Raw genomic sequence first — 21893 nt, forward strand, 5'->3', positions numbered from 1 at the left:
TCCTCTGTATTGTATAGGAGGGAAACGGTACACTAAGTGCGGTATACAGAGAAAAAGTTGTCGCTGTATGTAAGTAAAATTGTACACTTGTCACTGCATATCAGTAAAATTGTACACTTGTCCATGCATGTCAGTAAAATTGTACACTTGTCCATGCATATCAGTAAAATTGTACACTTGTCCATGCATGTCAGTAAAATTGTACACTTGTCAATGCATTTCAGTAAAATTGTACACTTGTCACTGCATATCAGTAAAATTGTACACTTGTCACTGCATATCAGTAAAATTGTACACTTGTCACTGCATATCAGTAAAATTGTACACTTGTCCATGCATGTCAGTAAAATTGTACACTTGTCACTGCATATCAGTAAAATTGTACACTTGTCAATGCATTTCAGTAAAATTGTACACTTGTCACTGTATTTCAGTAAATTGTACACTTGTCAATGTTTGTCAGTAAAATTGTACACTTGTCCATGCATGTCAGTAAAATTGTACCCTTGTCACTGCATATCAGTAAAATTGTACACTTGTCAATGCATTTCAGTAAAATTGTACACTTGTCACTGCATATCAGTAAAATTGTACACTTGCCAATGTATGCCAGTAAAATTGTACACTTGTCAATGTTTGTCAGTAAAATTGTACACTTGTCAATGTTTGTCAGTAAAATTGTACACTTGTCACTGCATGTCAGTAAAATTGTACACTTGTCACTGCATATCAGTAAAATTGTACACTTGTCACTGCATATCAGTAAAATTGTACACTTGTCCATGCATGTCAGTAAAATTGTACACTTGTCACTGCATATCAGTAAAAGTGTACACTTGTCACTGTATTTCAGTAAATTGTACACTTGTCACTGCATGTCAGTAAAATTGTACACTTGTCCATGCATATCAGTAAAATTGTACACTTGCCAATGTATGCCAGTAAAATTGTACACTTGTCACTGCATGTCAGTAAAATTGTACACTTGTCCATGCATATCAGTAAAATTGTACACTTGCCAATGTATGCCAGTAAAATTGTACACTTGTCACTGCATGTCAGTAAAATTGTACACTTGTCAATACGTGTCAGTGCAGTTGTACACATGTCAATGTACGGCGGTATAATTTTATTATTGATGTATTAGGTCATGCTTTGATACATTAAGAAGTTCTGCTTCATCATATATTACATTGGATTGCAATTACACATTGACGATCATCCAACATTTCGTCCTGTCTTATTAAAATATATCCTTCTCCGAGTTAATGAGAATCCTGCCGTTCCGTTATATTTCCCGCCAAGTGTTACCGCCCAAATCTGCCTTCCGTCCTTAATAACTTATATTTCCGTCTCAGAATTACTGACTAATTTCCTGTAATATCCTGGTAAGAAACACGTAATATCCCTGAGCGCTTACGTTCATTCTCCTTTTTTATTGTGTCCATGTATATGCCTTGTCTAGTATATATTGCATCGTCGCTCGCCTCGTTTTTATGTATGTTCAATAACAAAATAAGAGGATATGCCCAATATAGATAAGGTACTGTTATGTATGATTCAATCATATATTTAAAATAAAGTTTCCACTTCCAAAGCGAACTTGTTTCATTTTATTTGTAATTTTAGAATAGGGGCGATAACTCTAGCACCCTTGAAACATCACTTTTGGTAATGGGCATTCTTAAGTCATTGTCATCTTCAGAATAGTCAAATTCCAGGTTGACAGGAGTAAAAATGATAATAAACAAAAAATACCAACGTGTCAATAAAATGTAATTCGAGCCCAAAACAGAACAATAACTTGAACAACCGAATGATTAAACAGGCAAAAGTCCTTTCCTGGCGAATCATTGAATATCGCATACATATACACATGCATATATGTTTATCACATAACTGACCCGTTCTACTATGTAATGCAGCAATGCCAATATTTATATAAACAATAATTAACCGTCATAGATAATTGATGATGCACGTCACAAATAACATATGACGTCATACGATTGTCTCTGTACAGAAATAAATAGACCTACTGCCATAGATTCGACATTCTTAAAGAGATTAATTTTAAGTTTCACGTACAATGTATATGCTCATAAAGTTGTGTTTATCTATTATACATCCCTACTAAGGCGAAATGTAATGTAACTTACTTGTGGGGAAAAAACTTTACTTTGAATTTATGCTTTATGTAATTGTTTTAACTGTTCTAGAATTATTATTAAAATGTCACTTATGGTGGCCATTTTAATGTCTATATGTATTTTGTTATTTTTAAGTTTGAGGAACATAAATATGATTTATGTTATAATCAGAATCATACATTCGTGACTACGTAATATGGAATTCATTAACCTCGATCAATAATTTGATATGCCAAATATGTATTATTGAACTCGCTTGATAATTTTAATTTTCATTAATTTGCGTAGCCACTCGTGTAATATCCTCTGTATCTTCGCCTTGATTTTGATCACAAAACAAAACGAATAAATTGGAAATATCTGAAATTTTATTTCACATAATAGTCATTAAAATAGTGTGTTTTAATTATGAATAAAGCTCATTTACTCAAATAATTTTCAAACAAATAATTCCTTTAATAATAACACATGTATTTCTCAATCAGGTTACTGTAATATTAAATTTCACGGGGCTTATATTTCGCGTTTGTCCCAGTCGAAAGCAGTTATCGGGTATTAGATTTCATGTAACACCGATTCCTAGTTTCTGTCTATATATTTTTGCGTTATATGTAATGACCGCGGATATAGATATTTAGCGAATTTTAAATTCCTGCGAATATTAACCACTAAACAGTAACACTGGTTATATGTAACGAGCGCGCAGCATGAATGATAGAAACATGAGAGAGGAACAGGTGAAATAGATTTGTTATTACTACAGATACTATATAATTTTATTACCAACATTTTAAAAAAAGGTTATGTCTGACCTAACGTCATTGAAAAGGCTAACACTACTGATTTGATTTTTGTGCTTTAATATCGAGCGTTCCTATTGGTCAATCGTATATACGATAATATGTGTTCTGCGTTTTCATTGGTGTTTCATCCTAAAAGTGTGATTTCCCATTGCTATTTCATTACTGCATTACAAAAAACATCACTTTTACTTATTTGACATTTGTCAATATTTTAATGGTTAAAATGTCATGAAATGTTTTAAAACTTTTAAGTTGAAAGGTTTTACTGTTTCCCGGTATTGAGTGTATAATTACAGCTTTGACCCAGACGAAGAAAAGCAATCTGAATGCATGGAAATAGACTGAATATAGTGCTCATATCACTCTCTCCCATACATCTTTACACGGTAGCAATCCGAGTCAATGACGTAGTTACAAAATTTTAAAAAAATGTCTGTTTGTAAACATTAATATCGTCATGCTATAAAATCACAATTAAAATTTGTTATATATTTATACAATATACAACAACATTACGGGATATGTTTATAGCTTTAACCTGCAAACTATTAACCCCAGGCACTGGACACCATTAAATTCCAATGACACAGTCAGACAGGCACAATACCTACATAACACAACATCTGGTGGGAATAATAATGCTGTAAACCAATTCATTTCAGCGGTGATTCATTTTGTCGATTTAACCTATTTACTATTTCAGGGACATATCATCAGCGAGTTCGTAGTGTTCACAATTTTCACTTACAACATATTCTGTTATTACATGTATGTTTGTGGCGACTTATATTCGCGATTTTCCGACATTTGAGCATCGCGAAAAGAACTTGCTCACGAATATTTATTGGTTTACAGTACCAAAAATATCCTAAACGAAAATGTAGATGGATATCATTAACAAAATGACACAAATATGGCATGTGGTATTCAATATTATATATGTAAATTACAAAAATCTTAGACTTGAGTAAAACGTTTGACAGCCACGAACAACAGTTTGATAAATAATTCATAACACATATGCGATAGACCTCTCAAAATAAATACTTTTTCGTCGTCTTTGGACTCAACGACGAAATGAAGTAATAATAAAAATATATCAATGACGTTTTCACTTTAAGCGTATGACGTCAAATCCATTATTATAGTCCTAATGCATCTCTCATAAGTGATTATATGGTGATAAAAGCACTTTTTTGGGTGTGATATCTCTGCACAGACTGATAAACAGTACTCCCCCAACTTGGGTCGATAACTAATGATGCGAATGAACCGATATCAGTGCAAAATGTATTTAATAAAAGCAACATAAAAACGCGATTTCTGTTAAACGAATGTGATGATGGCTTTGAGCTTTCTTGACTATTTGTTAAAACTACTGGATATTTCCATATCTTTACAAACCATACATTCCTTATATACTTTAAGGGCCACTTCTTAGTCCACATTTCGTTTCCTTCAAATGACAAACCGGTTTATTATAAAAATGCCGTATGAAGATACAAACATCGTTATCTTGAACTCTGATACCTCGAAGACAGCATTTCTATATTATGGGTATATCTTGAAGTTTTTTGTGTTTTTGCTGGGCTTTTTTTTCATGACATCCACTGACTTCGAGACAATGAGGTTTGATTATGTTTTGCAAAATGTCTTTAGTATGTTGGTAATACATAAAATGTGTCAATTGTTGCCTCATTCGAAACACTTTAACGCGTTATATCTTTAGATGTTTGTTACCGTGGAATTGGCCAAACACACGTTACATTTACAACACACACGTATATGTATGATGTTCTAGCGAATGTAAGTTAACGGTCGATAAAACATATTATGTGATATCAAACAGATCCTGAAAAAAAAAAAATTATTTGGTCTTTCAAAAATGTAATCAATTTAGAAGTTCGTAATTGATTTTTTTAGGGATCATACTGCGAAAGAAATACTACTTGAATATCTTACGCCGATATATGCGAATGAAAACTGTCTGATTATTACATTTTTGTACATAAAAATTTGCCAGTGGTTTTTATGTCCTTATGTTTGTCGATTAAACTCAGTTACTGTTAGCACTTAAGTAGAACTTTAAATTGCACTCATTGTTAAAACTAATAATATATATGAAATATGATTGTCGAAAGGTTAAAAAACCTCTTTACAACTTATCGTCTGTACATATTACGAAATTCAAATCTAAACTTCCGGTCTCTGATACCGTATATGAAAGGATTCACAACACTATTTGCAAAGTAGGACCAGATAAATGTGTAATATATTTGAGATCCTAACAAGGACAATTCACAGTCAAAGTTTTTGTTGATAAATATCAGTAACGCTAGCGTGTGATGTGGTAACGCACACAGTATGTAAACTATGGTTACAGCGCACAATGTCCAGGTAGTTTTACGAGCAGCATTTCCGGTGGCCATTTTAATTTCTTGTTCCGATCTAGCAGACATCCGTCGGATACTAGATTGAAACTTTCTGTGAGCGTGTATATGACGGCCGATTTTAATGTAAGCTATTATAAGTAGCGTAGTAACAGCGATAAAATACAGTGTAAGGATTAAATGGAACACAACTTGATACATGGAACCTTTGTAATCATCGTGTGTGTAACATCTATAGCCAGTCTGCATCCCTGGAATCCCTGTTTCTATTGAGCTAAGTCCGTATAATATGGTAGCTGGCCAAGAAAGAATGATTGAAAACACAAAACTTCCGACACACAAAAGTTTAGCCTTCCTTATAGTAAATTGTGGACCAAGGGGGCTGCATATTTTTCTGTGGCGGTCGATGGCTATCACAACCATAGATGACGTGGAAGCGATGGAAAACAGGTACAGACAGAAGCGGAATGCCTTGCATAACACAACCGACGGGTATGTCATTGGAAAGAACAGGTATGTTATCACAAGTGGCGCTACCACTGTGCAATTAATAACGTCCATGATGGCTAGATACAGGACATATACTTTATAGTTGGACGTCCGGAATTGTCGTAAATAAATGTACAGAACGTGAATATTTCCGATGAGACCAATTACAACAAAGACAGACAGGAGGCAGATACCGCCGATATTCCTCCGCACCAATTGACTGTTGAGGTCTTCCAACGTCACATTACTGAATGACGGGAGTTCATCCGCGAGCCAAGTATGGCATTGTTTTTCGGTATCATTGCTCGCCGTTGAATTGTCTCCAGAAATTGTTTCATTCATATCTGAAAGGTAGAAGATAGAATTAAGACTACAAAATTAAGACACACAATATCACGATAAATGCACGTGAAGGAAGATGATGCATAACAGCAAGACTAAGAAATATGGTCACGTGAATCCTTCTTGTTTGCAATCCATGATCAAAGCCAAAATAGACATAGGAACAATTGAAATGCAAGTGAAATGTATATGCGATATAATTCGGGGGAAAAAAGGAATGGTAGCTAAATGATAACAAAATACAAGTTAAAATTCAAGGTCACCAAGTGTTAATACAATATACCAAACAAAGATTATTAACATCAATTGGAATATTTCGTCTGTAGTTTGATGTCGATATATTGATATTCAAATACTGCATACATTAATACGCCTGACGATAAATCATAGAATCACAGTCTTAGTGTCGTTGAAAGCCTGCTTTAGCTTATTGACGACACTTAATCCTAATGGTTACATCTCCATACATGGTTATATACCGGTTACTCATTGATTAATTTGTTTTTCCAATAATCATTTCGCAAAACTTGAATTACCGGTACTGTAAAAGTATTTTCTGGGGATACTCTGGAGCAGCAAACTCAAGCATGCTCACTTGAAATTTGACAAAGTTTCATATTACTTAATTTCGTGGACACTTCAAGCCACGAATTGTAGTACCAACTGTATATACTTGTTTTCACCAAATGCACGTCCTACGTAAAAATAATACTAAAGTTTATTAGGGAAAGTGCACGCTTTATTGTGCGAAATCTTACAGTTTCTGGCATGCGTATTGAATGATAGCCAAATGTATATTTGTGGGACATGCGTGTTATCTCAAACTAATTATGTTAAAACAGCTTAAGGATCTGGCAACGGCACCCACACTGTCATGTAGTATGAGCTAATTGGATGGAAGACCACAGTAAAGATATAGATACTGTTTTAAAATATTATTTTCTTTTCAGAACAGTGACAAGTACACTTATCAATCATTGCTATTGTTACAAAATGATATTTTAGGCTACGATCTGATAAGATATTGGGCTATTCATATTTCCCAACGGCCGTGAACCCTGGTCCGTCCGTGGACTGGAGAGATATTTCTCAACTTCACATGTAGGTTCCCCTTGGTCCCTTAATGTTCCAATTCAATTTTGCGTCTTATCGTTAAAACACAATTACCGACAGACAACCATCTTGGAATCTGGCAGTTGAAGTTTGTTATCGATATTTCTTAAAAAGAACTGAAAAGAATATTTCTCAAATTTCCCTCGGTCCCTAGTTGTGACCGTTCTATTTTACCATGTCATCAAATGATTTAGAGGTAGAGGGGACAGAATAAAAGTAATAAAAAAATTGAGTCTTTCATAGGACTAAACAATGTCAGTTAATTCCCCTTTCGGATCTCTTGGTCATAATTCTAATTTTGTTTGAAACAAGGTTATATGACACCCCATAAATCAACATTGATCAAAAGCGATGATTGACAAGTTGTTTCTGGTATAGTCCAATATGCTGTACACAATTGCAACAGAGACCAGAAATGTCTCTGAAATGTCGAGATCAATGATACTATTCTTATAAATTAATGCATTCAATGCGAGGTGTAGTTTGATGTGTAGTAAGTTTTACTGTTTGAAACTGATATATATATATAAGGTATTAACAAATGTTTCTTGTTGTAATCTCTTGCATAATATAGTGAATATTACCTGCAATCATTGAATACTTCCATATTTGTTTTGTTACAAAAGGTCCAATGATCTTAACGGTCAACTGACTTCTGAATTATTTCAGTCAATTATGCAATTTAGGGCCTTACCGATCAGCCCCTGGGGGTCAGTCAAGGCCAAAATGTGCAAACCATCAAACTGTCCTCCCGTACTGATAATTCTAACCACGTCAGAATTAATTCCTATAGAAATTCAACAAATGATAGTCAAAAATGTGATTTCCCTACATAAACTATTGTAAAATTTACTCCCTCCATAGGAAGTTGTTGCAAAATTACATTGAAATTGATTCAGGAGTTTTGAGACGCAGTCAAAATTATGAATTGTTTACAGACGGACGACGGAGCAATGCCAATCCGAATTTCGGTCACCTGAGACCAGGTCTCAAATGACCTGTTATACTCGCCATTACAGTTATTAAAGTCTTCTGATTTCTGTCGATGCATCGGGACCTGCGTCCTCGGTCTGTATTTTGTTCATGTTAATACAACTTTATATCTACCGTATCAAACGGGTACGATTGTATATTATCATTACACGGCAAGTGCCCTCCCATACACCCTTAAATAAATCTGCCGGTGTCAACAGTACACTGTCGGTAATATAACTCCCTGCTAAATAATACACACGCGAGTCGTTAATTGTATAACTGCGCCATATCTATAGGAGTCAGCCCGAAACTGCCCCGTAAAATCATTACAGCTATGTAATTTAAACATGTGTTCTATATTTTTTTTAATAATTATGTATAACCCCTAACATCACCCCCTATGTAGATATTGTGATATTTTATATGTCTAGCCCATGTATGTACAACATGATAATGCTATTATGTTAAAAAAGTTTTCAGTTTACACAGCTTTAACATGGACGGAAATCAATAAATCATGGTCCTTTATACAATACCACTGCTGTTTTATATTGGAAAGTGGAGGATGGGGAGTAAAGGGTTGAGAGTTGAGGCTGGAGAGTGGAAGCTTGAGCTTAGGGGTTGAATAGTAGAGATTGAAGATTATTGGCTGGAGAAAAGCGGTTGGATATTAAAGGTTGGGCAGTATAGGCTGGATAGAAGAGTCTTGAGAGTAGAGGCAGAATAGTAAGGTGTGAATAATTGAGGCTGCTGAAGAGTGAAGGCTGAATAGCAGAGACTGGATAGTTGAGGCTGAAGAGCAGAGGCTTGAGTATATAGGCTAGATAGTAGAGGCTTGAGAGTAGAGACTGCATAGTCGAGGCTTGAACGTAGAGGCGGGATAGGAGAGGCTTGATAGTAGAGGCTCTTCAGTTTCTAATAATTATTGCGTTCTAAATTATGAACTAGGAGAATTGCGAAAATAGTTTAATTAAAGATATACCGGTAAAATATGGAAACTTAAAGTACTTAACAGCAAACTGAACTGAAGTACACACATATATATACTTACCGATATGCTAACGTATTTCCGATATCGCATATAACAAGAGTACTGCGGAGTGGAATAATGTAATGTTAAATACACTCAAACATTGAAATAACGCAAGCATCACCCACCCCAAATTTTCTCTACAAAGTCAATGATTCATTTTCCATTAGCTTGAGGAATACCAGTGATCACTGAAGTAGTCTCCAACGCAATAAACGCAAGTTGATATAATGTTTATACAGCTTGATCAGCTATAAAGAAAACTTTGGTAGAATACAGTACATGTATCTCACAACAAAAAATCAAACACTGAAACAAACAAAGAGAATAGCTTTTGCCAAAATAGTTGAATAGACATGTTTCTCAGGGAAACACACCTTGATATCATGGTTATAAAGCCTGCCGAATTTTCTAACAGATCGGCTAAAACAAACATTGCAGGTGATCCTCGGAAAAAAATACCACAGCATCAACCAATAAAACAAATATAAAATACTGAAATAAAGAAGGGGGTATCACTTATCTTACTTTAAATTTAACTTTATTTATTGAATTCTCTTTCCAAAAATATGATGTACAGAGAACATGTATTATACAATATTCAAGGTATATACAGTTTATCAATCAGGAGGACATATTAAAAGACTTTTAAAACAAAACTTTTATAAACTTGCATAGAGTACGTCAAAATTAGTTGAATCATAATTCCTTTGTTAGAAACACAACTACATATCATGATTATAATGCATAACAAGTATCAAAGGGATCGGTCTATAAATGTTGGAGGGGCAGTAATACATTAAAACTGCAGGCAAAGATAGACGTGTAGAAATGCTATTTAGACGTATCAGGCAATACAGGACGTATACAACATTTTAAGCCAGATGGGACAACATACGTTGGAAATTCCAAACATCAAAAATTACATAATATTATGTTGATCCCTGAATCACAATAGTGCAAGCACGTGTATGGAACACTCAGAACTAAGACACCTTAATCCCGGAAGAAAAATGGAAATCTTCAAATCCAACATTTATCATTTAGGCTGGGGAATACCTGAATCTTTACTGTGTTGTAGTTTTTCATGCGTAACATTCTTACAATGACACCACTGTTTCTTCAGACACTACTTAAATTATGTAGTAAAACATTAGCAGCAAGTGCCAGATATTCTAAAGAGAGCACGTCTGGAATCAGGAAGTAATTACTTCAATCTGGAAAATGATGGGAAATTGGAACTATTATGTCCACATTTTTTTCGCTGTCATAAGTAATTAGTCCTAGAAGTTACATTCATAAATCATGTCTGTATATATGAATAGATATATTTTATGTATGTGCCTTGTGCTAAAGACTTTCGAACAAATCTATTGACTATGGCTGTGAAAATCAATATTTGTGGCTGATACAGGTAGACTTCCTGGTACCTAATGATTTTGTAGGTATGGATTATCTTGGTGTAACTTTGACGGAATATTTACATACCTATTGATTAGATAAAGGTCCGATAATCAAAATATATAAATAAACCAGCCAGTCGTAAGCTGCCCGACGTTATCTGAAGAAAGCAAAATACACCAAGTAATGATTCAAATGGCTGGGAGTTCTAAAGCACGAGTTAAAGGAAACATTTAGCTGTTTTTGTATCTGGCTCAGTTATCGGTTGGCCTTGCTTTGAGTATGACAAAACCATATTGAACCCCTTGGTTCATTGATCTGATATCAATTAAATTCTGTACATTATATAACAAACAATTACTCTGTTATGCATACCTTTGTACATATGTACCAACTGATTAACATACACATACAATAACAGCTGGTGGGACTTTGATTGGCTAAAGTTGCCATTTATGGGATCGGTTGTATTGTCATTATAACTTAAGGAGACATGAGGTGGAAATGTTGTAATATTTAACTTCTTCTCAGACTTCGATAAAATATTCCAGAACGTTTCTTTAAAACTTATGTGATAAAAGTATTAGAAACGCCAAAGAAACTGTCAACTGAAATCTTCATTTCCCGTCTTGACTTTTTTCTTCTCTTTATTCCCCACACAAAATGACTACTCGAACCGCCATTGTTAATATATTCACGCATCACGTCTCTTTCTGAATGTTGTTCTGTAATTTCAACGTGTTTCACCACTCTGAAGTGTATTGTTCTGCGATCTACGCTTGGTGTTAAATGTATTGTTTTCGATCAACGTAAGGAAACTGTATGTGGATATGTATTGTAGTAATGAACAGCGTATTTCTCTATACCACATTTACAATGTACAAGATGGCAATACTCTGAACGACTTTATAATATACAGTGTACATTGTATATTTCTACACAATAATAGGTATAAATAGAACGTAAGCGTGTTGATTTCATTCATTTTAAATAATATATATCAAGGTCTACTTCCTTATGTACTTGTATCAATTTACGAAAATCGTAGATCTTCATTAATTTATTCTACTGTTTAAATCAATTCGTGGCTACTACTAAACATACCATACATCTACACTGAATTAAAGCAGAAAAGGATTAATACGAGCAACTGCCTATTGTTCACGAGTTAACAATCGCCTACCATTATACCGATATTTTAATGCTCTCATTTGTTCAGATATCACGGCAACTGAACCATATGTCAAATTGGTTTCAACTTAATTTATGACACGAAACCACAATGTGTACATTATAAAATTCAGAACTCACTCGACCAGCTACCATCAGGATGACCTCATTGTAACGTTATCATTTAACGACTACGGTATCGTGAGCTGTGAAATGGATTATATTTACTGTTTTATATAAAGAAGTTAAATCATGCAGCACTATGGAACGCCACTTGATATAACCACTTTGCATTTTAGAAGGTCTACCTAGTTTGAGTCATATTAATACGAGTAGGAAATGGACACAATGGTACAACATGTGTTTTCAAGATATGTTCGTTGAGATATTATACCAACGGTATGTGACAGCTGCTTCTCATACTATAAACATGCTGTCATGTGATTAAAAATTATACTCGTATTGTATGATACTGTCACGTGATGTTTATATTCGTAATATATAATAATGTCACATGATGTTGATACTCGTACTATATAATAATGCCACGTGATGTTTATACTTATACTCAATAATACTATCACGTGATAATTATACTCGTACATTATTATACTATCACGTGCTAACTATACTCGTACCTTATTATACTATCAAGTGGTAATTATACTCGTACATTATTATACTATCAAGTGGTAATTATACTCGTACATTATTATACTATCAAGTGGTAATTATACTCTAACGATAAAATACTGCCACGTTATATTGATGCTCCTACTAAATACTTTCTTATTATGATAAGTTTACTGTATTTCTTAATGACAAGTACAACAACAATCCTGTCCTCATGTGACACTGACTGTTACAAAGACGTTAAACCTCTAAAATAAACCAGCAAATACACTAGAATAACAATGATTAGACAAACATTGATGACCATTAAAAGAAATGAATTAACAGACAATTGTGTTTTGAAACGAATTATCATCATACATCTTAACGCTGCTTCAATAAAGGAAGCAAGAAATATCACCATATATCAATCACTCTTGTTGGCCCTGATGAAAGTGTGAGGGGATCTGACTGTTTGAGGAAACCGTGGTGAGAAATCCCACGTGGTCGGGCATATGACTCCTATACCTGATCACGTCCGATCGGAGAATCGAACCCCGGACTGCTAGGTGTTGCCACTGTGCTACACCCTATCTGGTACTTTCCTCCCTATCCTGGTAAGACGATCCACGTCTAACTTGTAATAGTATTGGGTTATTTACAGGTAAAATCAGTTTATCGCGTTACCATACATTATGCATGTGTTTGGAAAATTATATCATGTGTTACTACCTGAGAAAGCTGGGCAAGCGGCCTACATACATTCATAATTCACATATATTTACATAGTTAGCAGTGCGTTTACACGCTTAGAACCAAAATATGCATTAAAATGCAGGTGATAGATCATTCAAGGCGATATACAAAATATAGCGTCAACAAAGGAAATTACAACCAATGTTGAAATGAAAATATATAATCTCAAACTGTTGGGACAAACAACCACGAACAGCCGTTCGATGATTTAGTTCTGACAACAACTATAGATGTAATGGTTTAAACATTCAAGATATACTCGAACATACACATACAAAAAATACGTCACCTAAGAATTTGTGTTGGAAGATGTTCACAGAGATCTACTTCACCTCAGTAAATGTTCATTGGCCTGGGTTCTCTACTAGATTCTGATACACACGATGTTACTATCTGATATATTTTTTTTTGCACCAAATGATTTATGAAACAGATGTGTTGCTGTCTTACACAAAATGTTACTGCATTACGTCACTAAATCAAACTACAATACTTTTATCATTCCATTTGCTGTTCCTATTTTACATGAAATGTAACTTTATAAATAATATGCTTATCATATTACAAAATTTTACGTTATTAGTATTTTATTAATTTTCCAACGCAAAATGTTACTAAATAAAACATTTTACAAAGTTATACAAATGTTATTGAATTAAACAAAACGTTACTAAATTATGTAAAATGTTACTAAATTACTCAAAATGTACCCTCATTACATATAATTATATTACTTTTCATATAATTTTTTCTTTTTTTATTATTTCAACATATTTTATTGGAAATCAAATGGCTAAACCTATATTAAAGTTCTCTCCATAACATATTACATTTATTTCAAATAATTAGTATCCGGTTATTAGTCAAGAATGGAAAGTATAGTATATATATAGAAAAAGTATTTGTGAATAATATATAGTGATAATCTTATGTATTTTCTTTTCTTGATGATATTTTACAAATCATTGTTAAATGTGTATTAGAACTCGTTTACTACGCAGGAGAGAGACAAGTGCCTGATCAACAACAGAGTTTCCGAATCTATAATCTATATACATATAATGCTACTTTAGTATATACCAAGTTTCGATCTTAATAGTCCATTTTGTCCACATTAAAATGTCTTCTTGACAGAGACAATGTGTTATTATAAGACCTGTTTTATTGTGACGGCGTGTCGATATCTGTTATAGTTGACTGTTCCACAATCGTTTAGCCTTAAACGCAAGCTGATTACTGTATACTATGTACTTTAAGAAGTCACTAAAACGGAGGGTATGTATACAAGACACATGTTAACATTAACAATGGCAGACTAACAACCTACATCTACGAGTACGTTTAAAATAGTATGAGGCCTACTTAATATACACATCACCGTATACCTTGCATCGGCTAAACTTTCCTCGGAGTAGGTCAGATCATCAGTGTAGCTGTTGTAGTGTTTAACAGCCCTTGGTCAGAATCAAAGTATACAATAAAATATATTACATATAAAATACGTACCTCCTTAAGGAAATGTATCCGTCAATATATATTCTCCTATCCTGACAAGTGCGCATGTGTATAACATAGGAAACTCTTAACTTGTCCCAAGCCTGTTAAAGTTTACACTCTTCATACACATCCAGTCTTGTGAAGAGTGTGTTTTTAACTGCGCCCCAGCCGGATACTGAGCCGTCGATATACTACCTGTGTCGGCCACCCATATAATTACGGGTATGTCTGCTATCATCAGGCTGGGGTTTGTGCGGATCTAGGACTCGGTTGGAAGACTCTATTCAAATTGAACAAACCCTGAGAACTTTTTTTGTACAATAATGTTATCTTGCAATGACATGACATTTTTGTTTGAAATCGGTCAAGGGTATTGCTAGCACGTTACACAATCGCATGCACAATTCAGGTGAGTGCTGTTTTTTTGAAATAGATCCGCATTTGGTATTTATTTGAGGAACTAAAATGAACATTAAATAAAACGAAGTTCTATACGGCAATGTTACATCAGCATACCGCGGCAGAACATCAGACAAAACTATTTGCGTCGTCTACATGTATAATTAAGCAATTAAAAATTACTGTTGTGCAAAACTGTGAAAAAAATTTGAGACAGACATCAAGTGCTTAATCTATTATTAATGCACTCATTTACCATTACTTGTTACAAAATGAATAAAAACAAATCATATCCTTTGTTAAAGTTTTAAAGGTACAATACATCTATTTGACTGCATTTTTCATTTTTTTAGATGACAAACGATCTTTACCACAAAAATGTTGTCAAAATCATAAAAATGTTTGGAAAACCCATGATTAGTGTTGTATGCAGTGAGTTGTAAAGCGTTAATGCAGCATAGGTAAACATTATATACTTGTCTTTTGAGATATACGTAGCTATACTAAATCCTTATCATTATGTGTAAATTGAAATTTGCTTTAATCTCAATACCCGATGTCAGATGGCTGTATGCTTTAGTATATATTTTTGCACAAAATATTTTCATGTAATATCTAACAAAGAAAGTTACAAACTAATTAAATGCGTAGAATATTTATCCAACGAGTATGAATGTAGATTTACAGCTATTATTTAGTGGCTTACGTCATATACTAAAAGGAATGCAGAGAAGAAATAGTAACAGATTCAGAATACATGCCGAAGTATTAGAAACCCAACCGTACAGCTGTTTCGTACTTATGTGACTTGTCAATGAAGCTAGGGGCAAATTTATTTTAACTCCAGTCTGAAGTGAAATCCAGAAATGTACAGTGTCTATAAAGATGCTACAGAAGGGGTGTGTGCCTAAACTCAAAAAATATTTTCTCACAATATACTTTTACAAGCTATATTGGCAAGCTGAAAAGTACATTTAAGAATCAACTTTGAAACATTAACAATAGACACGGCCATATGCTTAACATAATGATATCGAAAATCTGATGATCCGATATGTTCACGTATAATGTCCATACATTTAGACACATTTATAAAGATATCTGTTTGAGGTGATTTAAAAATATTTTCACCTCGTTAGAATCTGTGCGAAAACTAGTCCATTAAGTATCTAGTGAATAGTATTTTCTTGAGTAAGTCATTTATACGAAATGTATTACCGCTGAACATCTCAATGTCACGATTATTTCTATCAAAGAATTTCAAGATAAGATATTTGTCTGTTAAGTAGCACTTTCCTTTCTAGATATCAGATGACATTTGATTTAGTAAGCACAAGTAGTAAATGTATGTCGATTGCTCTTTAACTTTGAAATCGCTGTCTCATATATACTCTATGATTGGATACATTGTGGTCACATGACCATAACATAACATCATTTCGGCGCAATGTTGATCTACGTTATGTCAACGCTTTACACGTCGCCTCAGATTACACGCGTTGTAGACTTGAATGAATCATTTACATGATAATGTGTGTTTGTTTAATTTTAATTTTAATTCTTCTAGTAAATAAATATGCATTCGTAAAAGAAATATCCCTTATGATGTGATAGAAACATAATTTAACTCTAAAAATGTAAATATAACACAAAACTAAATTCTAATGAAATAAATATAGCACAAAAGTGAACTGTTAAAATGTGAATATAACACAAAATGAGACTCTGATAATGTAAATATAACTCTTGAAAGGTCGTCACATCAATTTAGAGTCAATATCGATGCATTTCGGTTTGCATGACGGGATTAATTGTGTCCGTCAATCATCAAGATTGCATTCATATTTTGTAAAATACATCGTAATTACACAGACAGCATATATATTACAAACAGAAGTGATAACAAAATGGAAAGCTAAAAAAGAGGAAAAAATACCGTCACGATACAGAAAACAAAATTCAAGCTCAAAATTGTTAAGTAAATGTTTCAGTAGATTATGCGTCATCTGCTACAAATGTAGGGCAAATCCAGTAAGTAATTATCTCGAATGATATATAAGGAGGTGACAACGCAACCACCAGGCATATCAACAAGGATCAAACACGTCTGTCGCTATTTCGCTTCAAGAAATAGAACATTTCAAATGATTTTAGAATGTCGACCATTAAGCTATTCAACAAACATCAACCTGCATCTCTCGAAATATTGTGTTGTTGTTTTTTCAGTAAGTAGGATGTATCTTCGGATAAATCGAGGTCATTAAAACAAGTCCTTGAATATCAAATTAACTCGGACATCTCAACACCGCCAGCAAGTAAGAACTAACTTGATTGGCTCTAGATACAAAAGTATGACCAATCCTAGGCTTGTATCTGTCATTTGAAGATCACATAGGCGTTACACCCAAAACCAAATCATCTAAATAAACTGCTGTATTTACCTAGTATCGAATAAAGCTAAGGTATGCGCTTTTTTGTAAAGGGTCCAAAACTAGTCAAAATATGAAGGCCACAATGTGACATTTTCCTAATATAGCCCAAAGGGTGAAGAGGATAGGAAAATCAAAACCACACACAGGGAAATGAAGAAGCACAAAAATAATAAACCGAAATAAACGTTGCATTGGAGACAGGCAAAATAAAAAAAAAACAAAAAACAAAAACAAAAAACAACGAAATAAGACATCATGACAGCGTAGAAACAGAAACAATACCAAATACCGCACCAGAAACAGCGTAGACATACAGACAATACCAAATACCGCACCAGGAACAGCGTAGACACACATACAATACCAAATACCGCACCAGGAACAGCGTAGACACACAGACAATACCAAATACCGCACCAGGAACAGCATAGACACACAGACAATACCAAATACCGTACCAGGAACAGCGTAGACACACAGACAATACCTAATACCGCACCAGGAACAGCGTAGACACAGACAATACCAAATACCGCACAAGGAACAGGGTAGACACACAGACAATACCAAATACCGCACCAGGAACAGCATAGACACACACACAATACCAAATACCGAACCAGGAACAGCGTAGACACACAGACAATACCAAATACCGCACCAGGAACAGCATAGACACACAGACAATACCAAATACCGTACCAGGAACAGCGTATACACACAGACAATACCTAATACCGCACCAGGAACAGCGTAGACACAGACAAAACCAAATACCGCACCAGGAATAGCGTAGACACACAGACAATACCAAATACCGCTCCAGGAACAGCGTAGACACACAGACAATACCAAATACCGCACCAGGAACAGCATAGACACACAGACAATACCAAATACCGCACCAGGAACAGCGTAGACACACAGACAATACCAAACACCGCACCAGGAACAGCGTAGACACACAGACAATACCAAATACCGCACCAGGAACAGCGTAGACACACAGACAATACCAAATACCGCACCAGGAACAGCGTAGACACACAGACAATACCAAATATCGTACCAGGAACAGCGTAGAAAAAAAGGGGGCGGTATATCGACAGGAAGGTGGAGCACAATAACAGCAATCGAAACTGAGGAGACACTACATCAAAGTAAAAATAAAACAAAAAAACATGAGATACCAAAATAAAAAGAAAGTCAACACATATTTTTTTTTTTTAAGTACGTGCCTGGTTTTTTGAGGTGGAGGACAGCCGGAGTACCCAGAGAAACACCCTGCCCTAAATGGGTTTCGCAATCACTACCCAGTGATGGAGGGCTAGTGATAAAGTGTTGGGACACCTTAACCACTCGGCCACCGCGGCCTCTGAAACTCAGGAGACACTACAACAAATTGAAATATAACAAGCTTACTGGATATTGCTTAAGCGATACATGTCACCTACCGGCCCCCGCTAAAAATAGCAACTGTGACCTTGACCCAAACTACCTGAAAATCGAACTCGTCGGAGATATTATGGTTCTTAATCATTGTGTAGAGCCCTGACAAACTTTGGTGTTAAGTACATATGGTACGTACACACGTGCATACAAACGGAACTTAGGGGACACTCAAACAAAATCAAATACAACAACATGAACTTAGGGGACACTCAAACAAAATCAAATACAACAACATGAACTGAGGAGGCATCAAACAAAATCAAATACAACAACATGTACTGAGGAGGCATCAAAACAAAATCAAATACAACAACATGTACTGAGGAGACATCAAAACAAAATCAAATACAACAACATGTACTGAGGAGGTTTCAAAACATAATCAAATACAACAACATGAACTGAGGAGACATCAAAACATAATCAAATACAACAACATGTACTGAGGAGACATCAAAACAAAATCAAATACAACAACATGTACTGAGGAGACATCAAAACAAAATCAAATACAACAACATGTACTGAGGAGGCATCAAAACATAATCAAATACAACAACATGAACTGAGGAGACATCAAAACAAAATCAAATACAACAACATGAACTGAGGAGACATCAAAACAAAATCAAATACAACAACATGTACTGAGGAGACATCAAAACATAATCAAATACAACAAAAGGAACTCAGAAGACACAAAAACAGAATCAAATACAGTACTAGGAACTGATGAGACACCCAACCAAAATCAAATAGAGCACCAGGAACTGAGATACATCATAATAGAATCAGATGCAACATGAAATGAGGAGGCACGAAAACAGAATCAAATACAAATGGAACTAAGGAAACACCACATCAAACGAAAATACATCATATACTATTACAAGGTGTCAGACATGAAAACCAGATGATCTCGATGAAATAGGCAACATGTGCATCTGACGTGACACATTTTTATACTATCCTCAATTTGGGTTTTTATACAAACATTCCAATTGCAATATGCATCCTGTGTTTATTTTGTTTGAAATTTAAGTAAGTCTTCTTTTAAAGTAGAAATAAGAGATTGAAAAATGCGTTAAGGAAGGTTTCATATTTAAACTTAAATCTGCATAAACTTAACTCTTTTTACATCGAGGACACGTCATCCTAAGGTGTGTGTATGTGTATATGCTAACACAGACTTGTGTCGTGAGAGGTGCGAGTCAAACTCATTCCATTGGTCTCACAACGGACTTGCTCTGAAAAACTTACATGTCTCTCAGACAGAATAGAACCTTACATTACTGATGTAGCCATAAACGAATGGTTAAAATGCGTATTGGTCAAGTATCGGTTCTATGACAAACTTTGGAAGAAATTCAATAACAGTATATAACAAATCAACAAGAAAAGTTTAGAAATTACTGTTTTGATGAAACTGACAACTGCAATGGAGAAAATTGCAAAAGATTACTTCAATATCATTGTATACTTTCCCTGACTGTATTCAAAGCTTTTTCTATTGGACTATGTGGTGTTTAGTAAAAAAAAACAAAGGCTGTTTTGACCGAGGTATTCATTTAACTTACTAGCTTCAACATTTTATAATCAAATTATTTTCATAGCAGAATCTTTTGACAAGATGTTTGCTTTAGAACCCCTGCCGAAATAAAACATCTGTGTTATCAAGCGTCAAGTCATTAGAAACAGTAACCATTGTATTTATTATACGTGTAGTGATTTGAATTTTATACGTGTAAAACTATCACTTCCTGATAGCAACGCCCTCGCTTCTACAACTTTCGGTAATGGTTGCTACTATTCATTCTTTATTCAACGGTTCTTTCCAATAACATTATCAATGTTAGCCATATAGAATAGAGAATAGATAAAGACAATGGGAAATTTTCCTTTATTTTCCTTTGTTCTTATTTCACTCTTGTCTCGATGATCTTAAATTCTATGTATAATTTGGCACACATGCTAATTTTATGATATTTGGTAAGATTGATTTATTATGTAAGTAATATCTAAGCCAACAATAACAATTAACGCTCATTGGCTTGCCACCGTCTCTTCCTGTTCGTCCAGGCAGAAACAAGTCAACTGTCATACATATACCCTTATTCACGAGAGTATGTTTTATTTATTTATTTTCTAAATGTTTTATGGACAGTTATACGTTGCTTGGTGACAATTTGCTATGTTATGTATGTATGGTTCACTTTGACAGTAAGAGGACCGTTGTACACGTGTGTTATTTCTGACACGGTAAATATTGTCCTGTCAGAACAACATACATTGTAGGATGACTATCAAAAAATTCTACATGATATTGATGCCCTTTATGCTTTTGCACTTAAATGAGAATAGTTATTGAGCTCGCAGAAATTTATCTAAATAGTGGTGACAGTTCTTTTCATAAGACAACTCCATGTAATTCAATATCATGAGATCGGTTACACGGATTTGCATATATTTACAATAGAAAAGAAGTTTCTGCGCTTTTCCATATGAATAGTTTATGATATTTTCTCGCTATTGGGATATAGCTACCGAATTTATTTATTTATTACCATTATGTACACAGTATAATAAAAATATTATTAAAACACCGACATAATGGAATGACAAGTTACAGCTCACTGTTTACGTATATAATCTCTGGTGTCTGTTTGTTCAGAATTGTTGTAAATATATAATGCAACCCAGCAGGGGTGATAATAACTTCCGGGTAAACTATTCAAAATTCATGTCTCATTCACAGGTAAATCCAAGGTTGTATCAAAGCAGACTCATTACTTTTTTGATGTTAAAAAAGCAATGAAAGCACATACAACCTGCGCATAATATCACGCGCTATTTATTTAGCTAGTATGTACATGTAGATAGAC

At 34.4% G+C, this 21893-nt stretch overlaps 1 protein-coding gene across 3 annotated transcripts; it reads right to left on the bottom strand.

Moving 5' to 3' along the window:
- Window positions 1-1758: 1758 nt before the first annotated feature.
- Window positions 1759-14947, bottom strand: LOC117316540 (neuropeptide FF receptor 2-like). 3 transcript variants are annotated; one of them, XM_033871177.1, is made up of 2 exons: window positions 14738-14947; window positions 1759-6176 (listed from the first exon to the last, which is right to left on the bottom strand). In XM_033871177.1, exon 2 carries the CDS (start codon window positions 6172-6174, stop codon window positions 5116-5118), a length of 1059 nt encoding a protein of 352 aa, XP_033727068.1. In that variant the 5' UTR covers window positions 6175-6176; window positions 14738-14947; the 3' UTR covers window positions 1759-5115. The 3 variants fall into 3 exon arrangements, with proteins under 3 accessions (XP_033727068.1, XP_033727067.1, XP_033727069.1); XM_033871176.1 differs by lacking the exon at window positions 14738-14947 and adding an exon at window positions 14617-14640; XM_033871178.1 differs by lacking the exon at window positions 14738-14947 and adding an exon at window positions 9421-9484.
- Between the last annotated feature and the right edge of the window lie 6946 nt (window positions 14948-21893).

The sequence above is a fragment of the Pecten maximus genome, chromosome 18 (assembly GCF_902652985.1).
Source record: "Pecten maximus chromosome 18, xPecMax1.1, whole genome shotgun sequence".
NCBI classification, from domain to species: domain Eukaryota; kingdom Metazoa; phylum Mollusca; class Bivalvia; order Pectinida; family Pectinidae; genus Pecten; species Pecten maximus.